The sequence below is a fragment of the Vipera berus genome (genome assembly GCF_964194415.1).
Source record: "Vipera berus genome assembly, contig: HAP1_SCAFFOLD_171, whole genome shotgun sequence".
Taxonomy (NCBI): domain Eukaryota; kingdom Metazoa; phylum Chordata; class Lepidosauria; order Squamata; family Viperidae; genus Vipera; species Vipera berus.
Window position 1 is genome coordinate 1 of NW_027673549.1, and position 19,119 is coordinate 19,119.

The 19,119-nt window shown below is 46.0% G+C and overlaps 1 protein-coding gene across 1 annotated transcript; it reads left to right on the forward strand.

Moving 5' to 3' along the window:
* The first annotated feature begins 823 nt into the window (after nucleotides 1-823).
* Nucleotides 824-18,780, forward strand: LOC308679322 (transforming growth factor beta-1-induced transcript 1 protein-like). Its single transcript, XM_081346929.1, has 7 exons — nucleotides 824-972; nucleotides 1,495-1,594; nucleotides 2,156-2,428; nucleotides 3,346-3,519; nucleotides 5,022-5,103; nucleotides 7,587-7,735; nucleotides 17,030-18,780. The coding sequence occupies exons 1-7, from the start codon at nucleotides 884-886 to the stop codon at nucleotides 17,294-17,296; spliced, it is 1,134 nt and encodes a 377-aa protein (XP_081203055.1). The 5' UTR covers nucleotides 824-883; the 3' UTR covers nucleotides 17,297-18,780.
* Nucleotides 18,781-19,119: the final 339 nt, after the last annotated feature.

Below are 19,119 nucleotides of genomic sequence, written 5' to 3' on the forward strand. Positions count from 1 at the left end.
CTCTCCCCCCCCCTCCCCTCCTCTCCTCTCCTATCCTTTCCTTTCCTTTCCTTCCTTCCCTTTCATCCTTTCCTTCCTTACCTCTCCCCTCCCTCCTTTACTTTTTCTTCCTCCCTCTCCTCTCCTCTCCTCTCCTCTCTTTCCCTTCTCCCTTTCCTTTCTTCCTTTCTTCCTTCCTTCCTCCCTTCCCTTTCCATCATCCTTGTCCTTTCGCTTCCGGTCTCCCCTCCCCTTCTCCTTTACTTTATCTCTTCCCTCTCCTCTCCTCTCCTCTCCTCTCCCCTCCTTTCCTTTCCTTTCTTTCCTTTCCTTTCCTTTCCTTCTTCCCTTCCTTCCTTCCCTTTCATCCTTTCTTTCCTTCCCTCCCCTCCCTCCCCCTCTCCTTTACTTTTTCTTCCTCTCCTCTCCTCTCTCTCCTCTCCTCTCCTTCCTTTTCCTTTCCTTCCTCCCTTCCTTCCTTCCCTTCCCTTTCTTCTCCTCTCTCCTTTCCTTTCCTTTCCTTTCCTTTCCTTCCCTTCCCTTCCCTTTCATCCTTTCCTTTCTTTCTTCCTCTCTCCTCTCCTCTCCTCTCCTCTCCTTTCCTTTCCTTTCCTTTCCTTTCCTTTCCTTTCTTTCCTTTCCTTTCCTTTCCTTCCCTTCCCTTCCCTTCCCTTCCCTTCCCTTCCCTTCCCTTCCCTTCCCTTCCCTTCCCTTCCCTTTCATCCTTTCCTTCCCTCCCCTCCCCTCCCCTCTCCTTTACTTTTTCTTCCCTCTCCTCTCCTCTCCTCTCCTCTCCTCTCCTCTCCTCTCCTCTCTCTCCTTTCCTTTCTTTCCTTTCTTTCCTTTCCTTTCCTTTCTTTCCTTTCCTTTCCTTTCCTTTCCTTTCTTCTCCCCAGATGAAATAATGTCCCAATTCCCATCCAGCAAAAGTCCTGCTGCAGACAAGGAAAAAGAGAGATTAGACGATTCGGCGGACGGTACTTCTCTGTCTCGGTAAGTGGCACATACATGGGAGAAACTGAGGTAGAATTTGCCACTCTTCCTAAAGTGGTCTGAAAAACATTGTTTTTGATGCATCAAATCCAAATGCGAACTAAAGTTCTTTATCACGATAGGTAATTAGCATTCCCATTTTATAACTTGGGAATACGGCCACTTTAAGATTTCCCCATGCTGGCTGGGGGATCCTCGGAATTGGAGTCCACCCATCTTAATAGTCAAGCTTGAGAAACCCTGGCTTAGAGAATCAAGAGATCAAAATATCCACTGCTGAAGCGGAATACATTACCACACCCAGCATATTAGAAGTGTTCCTTCTTTGAGATTATAAAAAGGATATTTTTTTCAAGGACAGGTTTTTCTCTCATAGGAAATAGGATGGAAAGGTTCTTCTCCATTAGAGAGATTCTTAAGATTCGATCATTTACAGTAGGATTTGCAATTAGTTACCAGAGTGAGGATGTAGACATGTAAGCCCACCTATTTTACACTTTTTCATGGCTGTTCTTATCACAGGTCAACAGTGTCTCCATCTGTCAAGCCAACGGCCACCTCAGCAACTCTGGAGCTCGACAAGCTCATGGCTTCCCTGTCGGATTTCCGCGTCCAGAGCAATGTAAGCATGCTGGTCAGGAAGTCCTAGGGCTGAAGACGAAGGGGACCCAGAGGCTTTCAGTGTTGTTTGGGGTTTGATCACAGTATTGTGATGTAAGTGTAGATATTTGAGTACTCGGTGGGTTAGGACGCTGAGCTTGTCGATCAGATGGTCGGCAGTTTGGTGGGTCGAATCCCGAGTGCTGCATAACAGAGTGAGCGCCTGTTACTCGTCCCAGCTTCTGCCAACCTAGCAGTTCGAAAGCACGTAAAAACGCAAGTAGAAAAATAGGGACCACTACGGTGGGAAGGTAACAGCGTTCCGTGCGCCTTTGGTGTCTAGTCATGCCGGCCACATGACCACGGAGACGTTGTAACTTCGAGCGGTCACTAAACGAACTGCTGTAAGTCGAGGACTACCTGTATTGTAAATTCACAGCAGATCCTTTTCACCCAACCCAGAAGAAAGCAATTCTCTTCATGTTTCTGGAGATCGGCTCTGAAGCCTTGCTCCAAATGAAAGAAATGGATGACACTCTTCACAGGTGATTCATAACTGCCTTTTGTTTTCCTAAATCTTTAGCTTCCGGGGGTCTCTGTCCCTACCACGACTACCACAACCGCCAGCACGGTCTCACCGGCACCTGCTCCCACCCAAGTGCCCTCAGCTCAGCAGCCGGTGGTGTCATCTGTCTGCCCAGGCTCCACCGCTGTGTCTCCCCAGATGTCTCCCGGCCAGCCCAGCGGCAACCTGGATAGCATGCTGGTGATGCTGGAGTCGGACCTCAGCCGCCAAGGCATTTCCACCACAGCCAAGGGCCTGTGTGCGTCCTGTCAAAAACCCATCGCTGGGCAGGTCAGCGCTGTCTTCTCTGCGGGTCAGCTACATCCGGGTAGATCTGGCGGGAAATCAGGATGAATCAACACCACATCTGGAATTAAGTAGACATCTGTCTGCCAAACTTTTTCCCTTCTTTTTCTTTTCTTTTCTCCAATTTGTGACCTCGTATTAGATTATAGAGCAGTGATGGCGAACCGAGTGCCCAAACTGCAACCCAAAACCCACTTACGTATCGTCGGGTGCCGGGTGGGCGTGGCAACAGCAGACTGGGGTGGGACTAAAAAGTTCAATCAATCAATTCCAACTTTGCGAGATCTTTTTTTTTCCCCGCGAGTTGAAATTGATTGATTGATTGAACCTTTTTTTTTTTTGCACACAGCGGCGGAGGCCTAAACTGCAACCGCCTTGAATGATTTGTAAAAATAATAAAAGTGGGATATTAAATTTAAAAAAAAATAAATACAGGTAGTCCTCAACTTACAACCACAACTGAGCCCAAAATTTCCATCGCTGAGGTATTTGTTCAGTGAGTTTCCCCCCCATTTTACGACTTTTCTTGCCACGGTTGTTAAGTGAATCGCTGTCGTTGTTAAATTAGTAGCACGGCTGTTAAGTGAATCTGGCTTCCTCACTGACTTTGCTCGTCAGAAGGTCGCAAAAGGGGAACACACAATCTTGGGACACTGCGGCCGTCATAAATATGAGTGAGTGGCCAAGCTTCCGAATTTTGATCATGTTCAAAATGGGGAGGCTGCAATGGTCGTAAGTGTGGAAAAACGGTCATCAGTTGCGCTTTTCAATGCCATTGTAACTTCAGATAGTCACCAAATGAACCGTTGTGAGTCAAGGACGACCTGTAATGTCGCCGCCCTACAGAAGAATATGCTGGTTGTTGACGCGGCCTTCTTTCTTCCATTTTTTTCCTCGTCCAGGTGGTCACCGCGCTGGGGAGCACCTGGCACCCGGAGCACTTTGTCTGCACCTACTGCCAAAAGGAGATGGGGGGCAGCAACTTTTTCGAGAAGGACGGCGCCCCCTACTGTGAGAGAGATTACTTCCAGCTCTTCTCTCCCTGCTGTGGATTCTGCAACGAACCCATCCTGGATGTGAGGGTTTTTGTTTTTCCCCCCCCTCCTGCCTTATGTGGTTTTGAACCACTGCTGTGTGATCTGTGTGGTTTTTCTGAGAGTCCAATCCTGAATGCGAATTTGGGGGGAATCTGTTCATTCCTTTCACCATTTTTCTGCTCAACAGCCTGAGCGCCGGATAGCGGATGAGGCGCCCTCAGTACAGTTTCCCTTCTTATTTCAGACCACAAAGCTGTTATAAGGGCCTTTCCTGTCTTTCATGTTCTGATAGGGTTAGAAATCAAATTAGGAGCATGGTGTGTTGTGTTATTTTCAGTGCCTGAATCACAGCATGAAACGGGTGGTACAGCGGTCCTTGGCCTATGACCATAATTGAGCCCAGAATGAGTTGTTAAATTGTCGTGATCGTTCAATGGGTCACCACCTGACTCACCGCGGGGCAATTCAACAATTCAATTCAATTATTTAAAATGATTAAAAACTATTTTAATTGGTTGTCAGTCACATTTTATTTTGCCCCTCTCTTGGCATCCTTTCTTTAATGATTCTATTCCACCATTTTTTGATATTAGTGTAACTCTTGTTCCATGGCGAGTTGTCTTGCGTCCAGTTGGCTGCCGTGATTTGTCCTAGGCCCACCATCTCTTTTTTGTGAGGCCGTTAAGCCAGCTCTGTGGCATTAAACAAGCACCACAGGTTTTTGAGCAAACTCATTTTCTTCCACGGGCATTTTTGCCAGAAACTGGAAGTTAAAACGCCAGCAACCAGCGAACAATTGTTGTTAGCTGCGAAGTCATGTCCGACCCATCGCGACCCCATGGCACAACGTTCCTCCAGACCTTCCTGTCCTCTACCATCTTCTGGAGTCCATTTAAGCTTGTCGATCAGAAGGTTGGCAGTTTGGCAGGTCAAATCCCGAGTGCCGCGTAACAGAGTGAGCGCCTGTTACTCTGTTACTCTGCCAACCTAGCAGTTCGAAAGCACGTAAAAATGCAAGTAGAAAAATAGGGACCACTACGGTGGGAAGGTAACAGCGTTCCGTGCGCCTTTGGTGTCTAGTCATGCCGGCCACATGACCACGGAGACATCCTCGGACAAGCGCTGGCTCTTCGGCTTTGAAACGGAGATGAGCACTGGCCCCTAGAGTTGGAAACGACTCGCACGCATGTGCGGGGGAACCTTTACCTTTACCTTTACTGCTTCAGTGACTCCATCCAGCCACCTCATTCTCTGTCGTCCCCTTCTTCTATTGCCCTCAATCTTTCCCAGCATTAGGCTTTTCTCCAGTGAGTCCAGCGAACAATCGGACTGCAATTAAAAAACTTTGCTGGAATAAATCACAGGGAGCTATTATAGAATAGGAATTGGTTGAAATGTGGGAGGCCAAAAAGGAGGGTCGAGCAACTTAAGAAACCCTGGGAAATGCAGAGCAGCGATAACCATGTTTAGTGCATTTTTGACAAAGTGGTGTTTCCCCCCCTCCCCCCTTTCCTTCTTCGGCCTTCCTGTGGTCCATTCAGAAAATGGTAACAGCGCTGGATAAGAATTGGCACCCGGAGCACTTTTGCTGCGTCCAGTGTGGGCGGCCGTTCGGGGAGGAAGGTCAGTACAGCAGTAATTTTCAACAGTTCCATCCTGTTTGGGACTCTTCAGATGTACCTTTCAATGGGGTTCAAACCTTTTTGCCAGGAACTGACCTCACATGACTTAGAGGTAGTCCTCGACGTACAACGTGTCGCTTAGCGACTGTTCGAAGTTACATCCAACCTAAGGAAGAGTCTCTTCTGTGGTCACATGACCAAGCTTCGGGAGCTCATTGACGCGGCTTTGACAACTTTCTGCAGCCTCCCGCAGGTCATGCGGATCGTGTTTTACAGTGGTTTTGGTGAAAACTGGTACTTAAATGCTGGTTTCTGGCAAAACTTTGCGCCATAACGAACCCTTGGTTCCCTTAGGGACTGCGCATTCGGTTCAGTTTGCATAACGGTCCGATGTTGAGGACTGCCTGAGGTAGTTCTCGACTTACGACCACAATCGAACCACAAAATGTACGAGGTTTTTTTGTTTTTGTTTTTTAATCCCATTTATATCCCGCCCTTCTTCGAAGACTCAGGGCGGCTTACAATTGAAAGCACAAATCAATGTGCTTAGCAATAGCCTTCATTCTATGTATATGCCTGCTTATTAGGGCTTTCGCCCCCCCCCCCAAACAAGCAGCATTATTACAAAGTCAGCTTATTGCCCCCAACAATCTGGGTCTTCATTTTACCTACCTCGGAAAGATGGAAGGCTGAGTCAACCTTGCTAACCAAGACAGTTGTTAAGTGAGTTTGGCCCCATTTTACGACCTTTCTTGCCACGGTTGTTAAGTGAATCCCTGCAGTTGTTAAGTAAGTAAACAACAGTGGCAATGTGAATCTGGCTTCCCCCCAGGTGGCAAAAGGTGATCCCCATGAGCCCGGGACATTGCGACCGTCCTAAATATGAACCAGTTGCCAAGCATCCAAATTTTGATCAGGTGACCATGGGGGGATGCCTCAATGGTTGTAAGTGTGAAAAGCGGTGCTAAGTCACTTTTTTCAGTGCTGTTGTAACTTTGAACAGTCATTAAATGAATGGCTGTAAGTCGAGGAGTACCTGGAACGGCACGTGGGAATGACCTTTGCCTTGGGAATGAACAGGTAAGAAAGATGGAGCTGCGTAACAGGCACGGAAAGAATATCCTGTAAAAAGAAACGGTGGGAAGTCTGTAGTCTTCAGACTGGCAAGATTCTATTAGTGTGGTCTTGCGATGATGTAGAATCAACTTGTTTGGTTGTGTTTTCTGTCTTGATCTCATCTCAGAAGGCTGAGATAAGGTGGATGTGTCCACTAAATCAGGGATATGGCAGCATCCGAGTACCACCAGTCGCCTAGCCAGGTGTCAAAAACTTGATGACCAAAAAAAAAAGGAAAAAAGTGACGAAGTACTGGTAGTCCTTGACTTACAACAGTTCGCTTAGTGACTGTTCGAAGTTACAATGGCACTGAAAAAAGTGCCCCCCCCAAGCCACAGCCAAGTAAGACACCTGACTGCCTGCCCGGCAGCGCTCTTCCTCCTGTCCGAGGTTTTCATTGTTGTGGGCATTTCTGTTGAGGATTGGCAGTGGGGGTGGGGTGGGGGGTGGGTGTTTGGTTTTTATTCCCCCCGTCTGCTGGGTGGTTGCAGCAGGTTTTGGTCACTTCACATGACCCTGGGACACTGTGACCGTCATAAATATGAATCAGTTGCCAAGCATCTGAATGTAAATCACAAGACCCTGGAGATGCTGCAACATTCCAGCTGATTGGCGCTTTTTCTGGGCTCAGCAGAAGCGCCAGGATCAGCGCCGAGCTCCAGCTGGAGCCTGGCGCTGATCCTGGTGCTTCCGCTGAGCCCTGACAGCCCTGCAGCTCCAACCATCTCTCGCTCAGGCTTGTGTGGTGCTGCCACTGGTTCAGCTCATTCCCCTCCCCCACTATCACTTTTCTAAGATGGCTGCGTACCACCTGCCAGGTGCCAATGTACCACAGGTGGTACCCGTACCACTGGTTGAAAAGCCCTGCACTAAATTATGGCCAAGTCTTTTTTTTTAATGCCAGAGGATAAAGTTTATTGTTTTTATGCTCCAAAGGTCATAGGGAGAATGGTAGAGATGGGGTGATGTCATGGAGAAGGTTTGGTACAATGCACGACCAGGTAACCATCTTTTTCACATGCAACACAAATGTGCAATTGAGCAGCGTGGTGCTTGTTGGCATTCATGGACTGCTGGTTGCCCACAAAACCAGTCTTCCCAATCAGGGTCTCCTCAAAATTTTTGAATTTCACTTCCTGTGGTCCCCACCCGACAGGCTGCTGTCCGTTATATGGCTTGAGGTCCGGCTCTGTTGGAGGGCTCCAGCTTGGAGAAAGTTGTGGCATCCTTAACTAAATTTTCACAGCTTCCTCAATGCAAAAGAATTCTGAATCAGGCCTCCTGCAGTACCACTGATTCACCTTAGGTGGCTGCTGAGCTGCTCCATTTTTGGTCCCTTCCATATTGACTCTCTGTCTCCCCCTGCAGGCTTTCATGAGAAAGATGGGAAGCAGTATTGTCGCCAGGACTTTTATGAGCTCTTCTCCACTCGCTGTCAAGGATGCAGCCAGGCCATCTTGGAGAATTACATCTCGGCTCTCAATGCCTTGTGGCATCCAGAATGTTTTGTTTGCAGGGTAAGCACCAGCTCTGGTCCGGGGTTGTGTTGTGTGCGGTCTTGTCAGGAGGGCCGGTAAGCCAATGAAGAGAAATGGCTTTTCTAAAGGAGAAAACTAAGAAAACCAAGATCATGGCATCTGGCCCTCTCAATTCCTGGCAAATAGATGGGGAAGAAATGGAGGTAGTGACAGATTTTATTTTCCTGGGCTCCAAGATCACCACAGATGGGGACTGCAGCCAAGAAATTAAAAGACGCTTGCTCCTGGGGAGGAAAGCCATGACAAATCTAGACAGCACACTAAAAAGCAGAGATGTCACCCTGTCAACAAAAGTGCGTATAGTCAAGGCTATGGTCTTCCCAGTTGCAATGTATGGCAGTGAGAGCTGGACCATAAGAAAGGCTGAGCGCCAAAGAATTGAGGCCTTTGAAGTACGGTGCTGGGGAAGACTCCTGCGAGTCCCTTGGACTGCAAGGCAATCAAACCGGTCAGTCCTAGAGGAGATCAACCCTGACTGCTCTTTAGAAGGCCAGATCCTGAAGTTGAAACTTAAATACTTTGGCCACCTAATGAGAAGGAAGGACTCACTGGAGAAGAGCCTAATGCTGGGAAAGGTGGAGGGCAAGAGAAGAAGGGGACGACAGAGAATGAGGTGACTGGATGGAGTCACTGAAGCAGTAGGCGTGAGCTTAAATAGACTCCAGAAGATGGTAGAGGACAGGAAGGCCTGGAGGAACGTTGTCCATGGGGTCGCGATGGGTCGGACACGACTTCGCAGCTAACAACACAGAACATAGAAGGATGTTTTGATGTATCTCAAGATCCAGCTGTTCAGCAAAGCTATCTTCTGTTTTTCTTCCCACCCACCAGCCACACTGTCAATACACAACAAGGTTGTGAGGGATTTATAGGTGGACCTTAGATGGAGAGATGCAAAAATGAGGTGACTGGATGGAGTCACTGAAGCAGTAGGCGTGAGCCTAAATGGACTCCAGAAGATGGTAGAGGACAGGAAGGCCTGGAGGAACGTTGTCCATAAGGTCGCGATGGGTCGGACACGACTTCGCAGCTAACAACAACAAAGGAGAAAATACAGTTCTTTTGCTGAAAATAAAACTGCTAGGCTGCCGTTCTCCTCTTAAGTCTTAATTGCCTTAGTTTTAATTTTGCCTTAGTCGCAACCAAGAGGGAAATTCTCCATGGGGGAGAATTGGTATCTCTACCTATGGCTTTCCGTAGCAAAGGTGATGGATGTGGCTGAGGAGAAGAACAGTGTTGCATCGTTAACCCTACTTGCATTTGCAAGATGAAGAAGACAACAGATCACCGTTAGCTCCTGAATGCAACTTAACAGAACAAGAGTTGAAAGGGACCTTGGAGGTCTTCTAGTCCACCCTTTTGCTCAAGCAGGAAACCCTATATCATTTCAGACAAATGGCTATCCGGTCTCTTTTTAAAAATCTCCAGTGTTGAAGCTCCCACAATTTCTGGAGGCAACCTATGTCGCGGAACAATTAACAGTCCGACCAGAGGTGGATGGACCGTGGTTCATATGCATGGTCAATATCAAAGAAAAGAAATCCAAGGCATATTCTATAGTAAAACTTTTAATGAGAAAACAAAAGACCTAAACTGACTAACATTCTCTCATCAGGCAGAAGGAGAAAGGGAAACTGAAAACTGAACTTTTTAGGCCTGCGCACAAAACAGTTTAAAAACAAAACATTGGCTGGACATAGCTGGAGTCACTATGGTTACAAGATAAGATAAGGTGCAGAGCAGAAAGAGATGTACAATTAGGAATGAGCGAAGCTGGCAAAACTAAAAAACACGCAGTGACATCCCCTTCTTTTGTCAGCGAAGCAGAAAATCAGATAAGGCACATCTTCTTGCGCAGGTACTCGTGTTGGGCTGTAGGAAGTGGTTTGTTCAGCATATCAGCAATTTGGTCATGTGTAGGCACATACTGCAATTTGACAAAACCTTGTTTAACTGCTTGTCTTATATTTTGGTAACGGATGTCAATGTGTCTAGACCTGGAACCTGTAAAGCGATTCTCAGATATATAAACCACAGATTCGTTGTCCTCCATCACAGTGATTGGTTGAATCGGAGGTGTCCAGATATCTGTGACTAAGGCATCAAACCATGTTAGAGAATTACATGCATCTGAAACACAAGCATACTCAGCTTCTGTAGAAGAACAAGAAACAAAATTCTGTTTACGCACATGCCAGTAAACAGGACATCCATTCAAAAACATCATATAACCTGAAGTGCTTTTACGTGATTTCTTATCACTTGCCCAATCTGAATCTGCATAACAACATAACTCTGCATAGTCAGTATGTGTGGGTTCTAACAACAACTTCATGTCTTTGGTGTGTTTTAGATATCTCAATAATTTCTTAACACATGTCCAATGAAACTGTTTTGCCTTTCCTACATGTTGTGATAGGAGATTAACACTAAGTGCAATGTCAGGTCTAGTCCAACTACTAATATATAGCAGCGACCCAATGACTGAGCGATAAAGTGTTTGATCCTCGAACTCAGGACTCGGTTCATGTGTCAAGTTGTGAAAATCAGTTTGCATGGGTATACTCACAGGTTTAGCATCCTTCATGTTGCAGTGATGCAATAGTTGTTCAATCTTATCTTCCTGTGTAAGACTGAACCCCTTCTGAGTTTTGGTAACTTGAACACCTAAATAAGTGTTAATATGTCCTAAAGACCTCAATGTGAAAAACTGTTGTAAAGCTTTAGCAAAACATTCACTCATCTGCTTATTTGGACCAATATAAACAATATCATCAACATAAACAAGAATTATCTCATACCTATTATCAGATCTTTTTGTAAACACGCATTCATCTGTTTCGGACTTAATAAAGCCCATTGAATTTAGTTTGTCAGAAAGACATAAGTACCACATTAAACCAGATTGTTTCAGACCATAAAGACTTTTGTGTAGAAACCAAGTATCCCCTTCTTGCTGTCGGAAACCTGGAGGACCTTTGACATAAATTTCTTCATCAAGATCAGCGTGTAGATAAGCTGTTTCAACATCAAACTGGAAAACTTCTAGACCAAGGATAGTTGCAGTGGCTAAGGTGATTTTCACACTCTCAGTCCGCACTGTGGGTGAATAAGTATTTGTATAGTCCTCAGGATAACGTTGAGCGAAACCCTGGGCTACAAGTCTGGCCTTGTACAACGACTCACCATTCGGCTTCTTTTTAATTCTGTAGACCCATCGAGTGCCAATAACTTTCTTGTTTGCTGGAGGGCTTGCAGGCGTAAACACCTGAAGTTTCTTTAGACTGTCCATTTCAGCCTGCATTGCCTCAAACCATTTATCTTGCTCTGATTCAGGAAGATGTTTGATTTGTGTGAACGTCTCAGGAGGAAGTGTCACATTACAAATCAAAGGTAAAGGTGCTTTGGTTACTTGCCACGAATACCGTTTTGGTGGAATTCCCTTTGTGGTCCTCTTGGAACGTCTCGGGCCAACCGTCCATTCTTCTTCCATTTCGTCCTCGTCTTCATCGCCAGCAGCATTGGCGGCTTGCGAAGACGGAACAGTGGGTTGAGAAGAACTCGTGGAAGGAACATTCGCCTGTGCATCTCGACCATCAGGCTGCGTAGCATCAGCAGCAGCATCTCTATGAAAATAAACTCCAGGATCGTTAGAATGAATCCTGGACCAGTCAGCATCTTCCTCAAAAACAGCAGATTGTGAAATCACTATTACATGATGAGAGTCAATATATTTGCTCCATTTTGAATTATCATCAATGCCCATAAATCTCATCCTTTTTGCTGCAGGACCCCCTTTCTTTCTTTGGGCTAAAGGAATATTGACCATAGCATAGGAACCAAAAATATGGAGACGTGAGAGGTCAGGCTTGTGTCCATATAACATGAAATAAGGGGTCTGATTTATCACACTACTCCAAGTGCGGTTGATGATATGGTTAGCATATTTGATAGCTTCACCCCAGTATGGAAGACTGAGGTTAGCATCTTCAAGGAGGCAATGCATCATGGTTTGCAGAACTCCATTTCTGCGTTCTGCCACTCCATTCTGAGCTGGAGCGTAAGGAGCTGAGGTCTGGTGTAGTATCCCATTCTTACGCATCCAGTCCTGGAAACGCTGAGACATGAATTCAGCACCACGATCACTCTGAATTCTGGCGATGCTGACTTCGAATTGGGTATAGACAAGATTGGCAAAGTCTTTAAAGATCTGAAAGGTCTCAGATTTTTCTCTCATAGGAAATACATAGCCATATCTAGAGTAATTATCAACAATTGTCAAGAAATATTTTTTACCACCAATTGTTGGTGCAAAAGGACCCACTATGTCAGTGTGTACCAAATCAAAAATGCGTGTTGACAGGCGTGTAGCGCGTTTTGGAATTACTGCTGCTTTAGATTTGGCTTTCTTGCAGACAGCACAGTCCAAGAACACCTTACACCCCTTTAGATCCAAACCTCTTGCGAACTCTGGCATCTTCTTCAGAACACGGAAACTGGCATGACCCAATCTTCTATGCCACTTATGGATACACCTGGAATGCAAAGGTTTACCTGTTAGTGAATTCTCAACATTAGCATTTTTATTAGGAACCTCAGGCTTGCTATGAGCAACCTGTGTCTTATTTGTCCTTTTATTGGCTTTAGGAGCCTTTGGAGTAGCAACAGGATCTCTCTCTGGGACATCTCTCACTGGGCCTGTGCTCTCCCTTTTTGGAGCTTGTATACTTGCCTGCTCTTGCGGCTTAGACTTTGGTTTTAAGTAATAAACACCACCAATCAACATGGTTTCAGCAACAATATCTCCATCTTTAACTACATAACTTGCTCTTTCGAGATGGTGTACCTGGAATTTTGATACCCTAGACAAGTGACTCTGACTAAGCAAATTACTATTAGCTGATGGAACGTAGTAAACATCGGGAATGAATGCACCGAGCTCTTCAATGTAGACAGTTCCTTTTCCCATGACCTGAACAGGATGATTTGAAAAAGAATACAGTTCACAAAGTTCAGGTTCAGGCTCGTGCATCTCTGTGTAAAGCTCTTTTCTGTAGGTAACATGTAATGCTGCTCCGCTGTCCAAAGTCCAAAGTAGGCGTCTGTCGTACTCTGGTTGAGGCTGTGGATAGTTGGTTACAACCAATGTGGCAAGTGGAGCTTGAGGATCACACCTGGGACCACGACCACGACCTTGTCGTCCGCCTCTACCTCTGCCTCCTCTGGAATCTGTTCCTCTGGGCTGGTACATGGCGGGCGCTGGAAACCGTTGGGGACAATCCCGGGTGGCATGTCCCACACGATTGCAGATGTAGCATCTTGGCATTCTTGGAACGTAGGCTCTTCCACGGAAGGGACGCCTCACTGGAGCTTTTGATGCAGGTGGTTCCCTTAAACGTGGCGCGGCTTGCATAAGTGCCTCTTCTTCGGTTAAAATTCTGCATACATAATCCACTGTGCGTTGAGCAATAGGCACTTGATTAATCTTAGAAATAGCATCTTTCCAGTCATAATTCAAAGAGTTAATGATAATGCTGATCATTTGAAAGTCATCAATAGGATAGCCTCTTTCACCCAGTTCTTTTCTTATTCCTTTCATTTTAGTTAAGTGTTCTCCAATATGCTCACCAGGTTTTAATCTAGAACCATGGAACTCAGACAAAAGTAAACATGTAGACTCAATGGACGTAGGCCGGTAACATGCTTCTAATTGAGCCCAAATTTGTTGGGCAGTTGCATCTTGTGAAAAAGTGAGCTGCAATTCAGTGTCCATGGACATCAATAACGTTGTGCATGCTCTATTATTCAAGTCCCATATGTCAGGAGGCCATGGCTGGGCAGGAGGATTAAACACCATCACATGGGTACCTTCTCTACGAAGCAAAAGTCCAACTTCACTGACCCATGCCCTGTAATTCTGTCCTGACTGCTTCAGTTTTAAATCACCAGCCAGTGGTACAATAGAGGGTGCCTGATGAGGAACATGCAATTGGGGTACTGGCTGTGCAGGTTGTGCAATTGGGACTTGGCCTGCAGGAGGCGCTGGTTGTGCAGGCTGTGCCATCTGGACATAACCAGCAGGGGGCACCTGTGGCACCTGTGCCAGGGCCTGCGGCAGTTGCACTGAAGCTGCTACAGGTACTGGTGCTGGGGGTGGCTGTACTTGAGCTGCTATACCACCCTGGCCAGCAAAAGGTGCTGGTGCTTGAGCTGCTACAGTAAGTTGGCCTGCAGTCAGCACTGGCCTTTGTATTTGAGGAACCAGTGGAGGCTGCACTTGGTGTGAAGGCTGCTGTGCTCCATCTGAGACAGGAACTTTAATAGTAGCAGGCTTAATAGGCATTCTAGCTGAAGCTCCCAATGAATGAGGAGGTGTGGCAGCTTGGAGCGATGCCTGCTGAAGGGATATCTGTGAAAATGCATTCTGCATTCTTTGACACAGAAGACAGTCAGGCTCCCGTTTGTCTGACACAAGATTCCACTGTGGGCGTGCCTCTGTCTTTGAGGGAGAAGGCACAATGGCGATCCCTTGTGGGTGTGGCTTTGCTTGTGAAGAGGGAGGCAAAATGGCCGATTCTGAAAACTGAATGCCAGCAGAGGCTCTCCCATGCTTTTCACACCATGCTGCACACAACTTTGCCTTTAGCAGATCCTTCTCTAAAAATTCAATTTGTTCATAATAACTTTGCAAAGTCTTCTCATGCACAGGTTGCTCAGTGCTTGGAGAATAATAGCTCACCTCCTTCCCTAGTGTAGCCTTAGGTTTAGCACCAAAACTCTCATAATCAGCCTGATCCCCATGAGCAGAGGCTACAACTGGGGCATCAGCTTGAGAGTCTGTAAAAACAGAAAATGGTGAAACTGACCTTGGCTCAGAGGCTGCTTCTCCAAGATGTGTAGCCGATGCCAACGGAGTCTGTAAACTTGAAGGAAGATCTCTCTGTGGAATGGCTGCCTCCTCCTCAGCAGAGAAATAACCGGCCTTTTTCTTTCTGCTTTTCCTGGGCATATTGTCAGCAATGAATCACAGCCTCCTCAGTGCTGGACTAACTGCCTAGCTAATTGCCTATCAATAAATCTTGAAAATAAAAATAAACCATCCTCGGGGACCAAATGTCGCGGAACAATTAACAGTCCGACCAGAGGTGGATGGACCGTGGTTCATATGCATGGTCAATATCAAAGAAAAGAAATCCAAGGCATATTCTACAGTATAGTAAAACTTTTAATGAGAAAACAAAAGACCTAAACTGACTAACATTCTCTCATCAGGCAGAAGGAGAAAGGGAAACTGAAAACTGAACTTTTTAGGCCTGCGCACAAAACAGTTTAAAAACAAAACATTGGCTGGACATAGCTGGAGTCACTATGGTTACAAGATAAGATAAGGTGCAGAGCAGAAAGAGATGTACAATTAGGAATGAGCGAAGCTGGCAAAACTAAAAAACACGCAGTGACAACCTAGGATTTTATTTATTACATTTCTTTTAACTTAGCAAAATAAACTCAACCCCTTTGTGCCAACTTTGAAACTGGGGGAATGTGGTACCTTCAAGGACCTTCCCTTTGGGACTCATATGCCTGTTAAAGGCAGGACAGAAACCTAGCACATCTGGATCTGTTCAATGTCAGAGCCTTGAGACAGCGGTGAGCCTAAATCTTGATACCTAATGCCATCTAAACCAGAATGCATGGCACAATTTTTTTTTAAAAAAAAATGCCATCGGGCAGAAGTGAACTCTTAGTAAGAGGTTTCTAGCCTGAATTGAGGAAGGCTGAAAGGCAAGGAAGTTTTCTTGTAATACATGGAAGATCTACCCAAATTAGGAAAACCAGTTAAGATGTTTACTGCATTAACAGAGGGATAGAATCAGGATCAAGTGAAGTACTAATACCACTTTACAATGCTTTGGGTAAGGCCACACCTGGAATACTGCATCCAGTTTTGGTCACCACGATGTAAAAAATATGTTGAGACTCTAGAAAGAGTACAGAGAAGAGCAACAAAGATGATCAGGGGACTGGACGATAAAACATACAAGGAATGGTTGCTGGAATTGGGTATGTCTAGTTTAATGAAGAGAAGGGTGAGGGGTGACATGATAGCAGTGTTCCAATATCTCACGAGCTGCCCCAAAGAAGAGGGAGTCAAGCTATTCTCCAAAGCACTTGAAGGCAGGACAAGAAGCAACGGATGGAAACTAATCAAGGAGAGAAGCAACCTAGAACTAAGGAGAAACTTCCTGACAGTTAGAAAAATTAAACAAAGGAACAACCTGCCTCCAGAAGCTGTGAATGCTGCAGCACTGGAAGTTTTTAAGAAGAGACTGGACAGCCATTTGTCCGAGGTGGTATAGGGTTTCCTGCCTGAGCAGGGGGTTGGACTAGATGACCTCCAAGGTCCCTTCCAACTTTATTATTATTATTATTATTATTATTATTATTATTATTATTATTATTATTATTATTATTATTATTAAAAAATTAAGTTAAAAACAAATAAGGAGTTTCATATGGGCCTGCTTGGCAGGATCCAGGGATTCTTGACCAATTCCAGCATTTCTCATCTTCTAAAAAATTCAGCCTAAAAAACAACTTCTGATCAAACCTTGCTTGGAGACAATTTGAATCCCATGGAGTGTGAACCAGTCCAGCTTGATTGCATGGTTTTCCCATCTGCTTCCTGACAGAGGGGCCAGACTTCAAGCCTCCCCTGGCTGGGGAAATGAATTGTATGCCAACAAGACCCAGATGGGGAGAGGTAGATGCAGGAAAAACATGTGCACTGAGTCAGGATTGTGTGCGATTTTGCCCAGAGTGCAGGAATACTATTGGAAGGAGATGGGAGTTTTGTAGATCCCCATGGAATTACAGTTTGTCTTTGACTTATGACCACAATTAGGCAGTTGTTAAGTGAGCCGCACCCAATTTTACGACTTTTGCCACGGTTGCTAAGTGAATCAATGCAGCTTTTAAGTGACCTGGACGGCTGTTAAGTGGGCCAGCCGCCCCCACTGTCTCTGTAGGTTGGAAGCCAGCTGGAATGGTGACCCCGGGGTGCTGCAACCCTCCTCTATTATACAAGTGCACAAATTTTGATCCTGTGAGCATGGGGATGCTGTGACGGTCCTAAGGGCGAGGACTGATTGTAAGTCCCTTTTTTTTCAGGGTTGCTTTTAACTTCAGCCAGTAAATGAATGGTTGTAAGTTGAGGAGGACTACCTTGTCTAGGTGGCCATCTTTAAATCTCTCCTGGTTTGTTCTCTGTTCTAGGAATGCTACACCCCATTCATGAATGGCAGCTTCTTCGAGCACAGCGGGCGCCCGTTCTGCGAAATCCATTACCACAAGCAACGTGGCTCGCTCTGTTCTGGCTGCGAGAAACCCATCACCGGCCGTTGCATTACTGCCATGGGCCGGAAATTCCACCCGGAGCATTTTGTCTGCGCCTTCTGTCTCAAGCAGCTGAACAAAGGCACCTTCAAGGAGCAGAACGAGAAGCCCTATTGCCACCCCTGCTTCATCAAGCTCTTTGGGTGACTGGGAGGGGCCCTGGCCTTGCTGCGGTCAGGCCACGCCTCCTGCGGGCGTGGGAAAGGGGGAGGGACCACCGTCGGCTTTTGAAAAAGCCACGCCCACTACCACCCATGGAAAAAAAAACACCTGTGCCTTAAGGGGCTCCACCCCCTCATCCTGGGAGCCCATCCACCATTGCCAAAAGCCACGCCTGTAGATCAGAGCTACTCGCAAGCAAGCAATGAAGGAAGCAAGTGGGATCTGCTCCTCCCACTCTTTTCAGGAGCCAGTCCTCTGTTCCCTCACAAGCAGCCAAGAGTTATCTCCCACCCTATTCCAGGCCACTTTTAAGCCACCTCCCCCCTCCCCACCCCGCCACCAGCACCAGCACCTCTGACAGGAGGCATTGCCTTAAGCCACATCCCCAAGATCAGCTGGTGAGGCCCTCAGGAGACCAGGATGTGATGCAACCACACCTTTGTCTGTTTCATCCAGGTGATGAAAAAGGCACCTTTGGGACAACCACATCTCTGGTATCTTTACCTGTAGATCCAGGTTGGGGGCCCTGCCTTACAAATCAAGTCCAATGTTCTTTGGAACATCTGGATATTCCTTTCCTGATATTTAATTTTTGGAGAGCAATGGCTCCATCCAGATCTACCTAAAAGTCCTCCTGATCTCCGCCTCCAAATTCATTCTGTTGTAACCAAAGATCAACGGTAACTTTTTAGCCGACCTCTCTTTTGATCGTGTACGAATACAGAACTGCGACCATCCAAACATTGCTAAAAACTACAACTCCCAGAAGCGCCTGCCAATGGAAAGAGATGCTACGGAGACACTTAGGAACACCTGGGCCTTTCCAACTTAGTTTAGGGTTGAGCTTTGATGCGTTGAGTGGGTCCTTTGTGAGTCTGGATAAGGGGGGACAGGGATGCCAACATTTCTAAGGAAGTTGATGGCACGAGGGCCTTTATCAACGGTGGGGAGAACAACAAAACAAACATGGTTGTGGGGTGCTGCAGTTTATGGATTTGCATCAGATACCAGGATGCAAGTTTTGCATTGACCCTGGGTGTGTTATTTTTGTCTCCCTGCGGCCTGCTGTGGCGGTCTGTGGTTTATGCCTGCTGGAGTTCTTGAAGGAGCTTTTGATCAGGGACCAGCTAATATGGAAAAACAAGATGCAACATCTTGTACCACGCTCCCCCCCCCTTTGTGTCTTCAGGTTTTTTTCTTGAAAAAAATGCCACAAATGATGACAATCTTTTTTTTTAATTTAAAATAAATTATCATGGAGAAAGCAGGGAAGGAGAATATGTCAAAGCTTGTCATTAGGCCGCCTCAGGGCCATTTTTTAAAATCTGTGTAAACCCCCATGGCAGCTTTTTATGATAATGCGTCTTGGCTGGGATTAAGGGGCATGGGCTCTTCCTTCTGCCACTCAGTTTTTTTATGCCAACTTTTTACCTGCTCACTGCTGTATTATATAATAAAATTCACTTAATTAAAAAAAAGACATTAGGTCACTTGCTTTTGTGGAGAGACCAACATTTGGTTCCCCCCACCCCGCCCAAGTATCTCAGCAAGCTGAGGTAAGGTTTACTGTGTTTTGAGCTGACAATCTCTTTTTAAGCTTCGGAAAGCTGAAGGGTCTTATTTTCACTTTAGTCCCTTATTTAATCTGCAGTGATTTGACTAACATTACCTAAAAGAATAATTATTAGGCTGTTGTGTGGGCAACTTTTTGATCATCAGGGACCATTTGGGGAAGTTGCAGGGTGCATATTTATGACACAAAGTGTGTGGGGTAGAGAGTCAAAGAGATGGGCAAATCATATATTCAA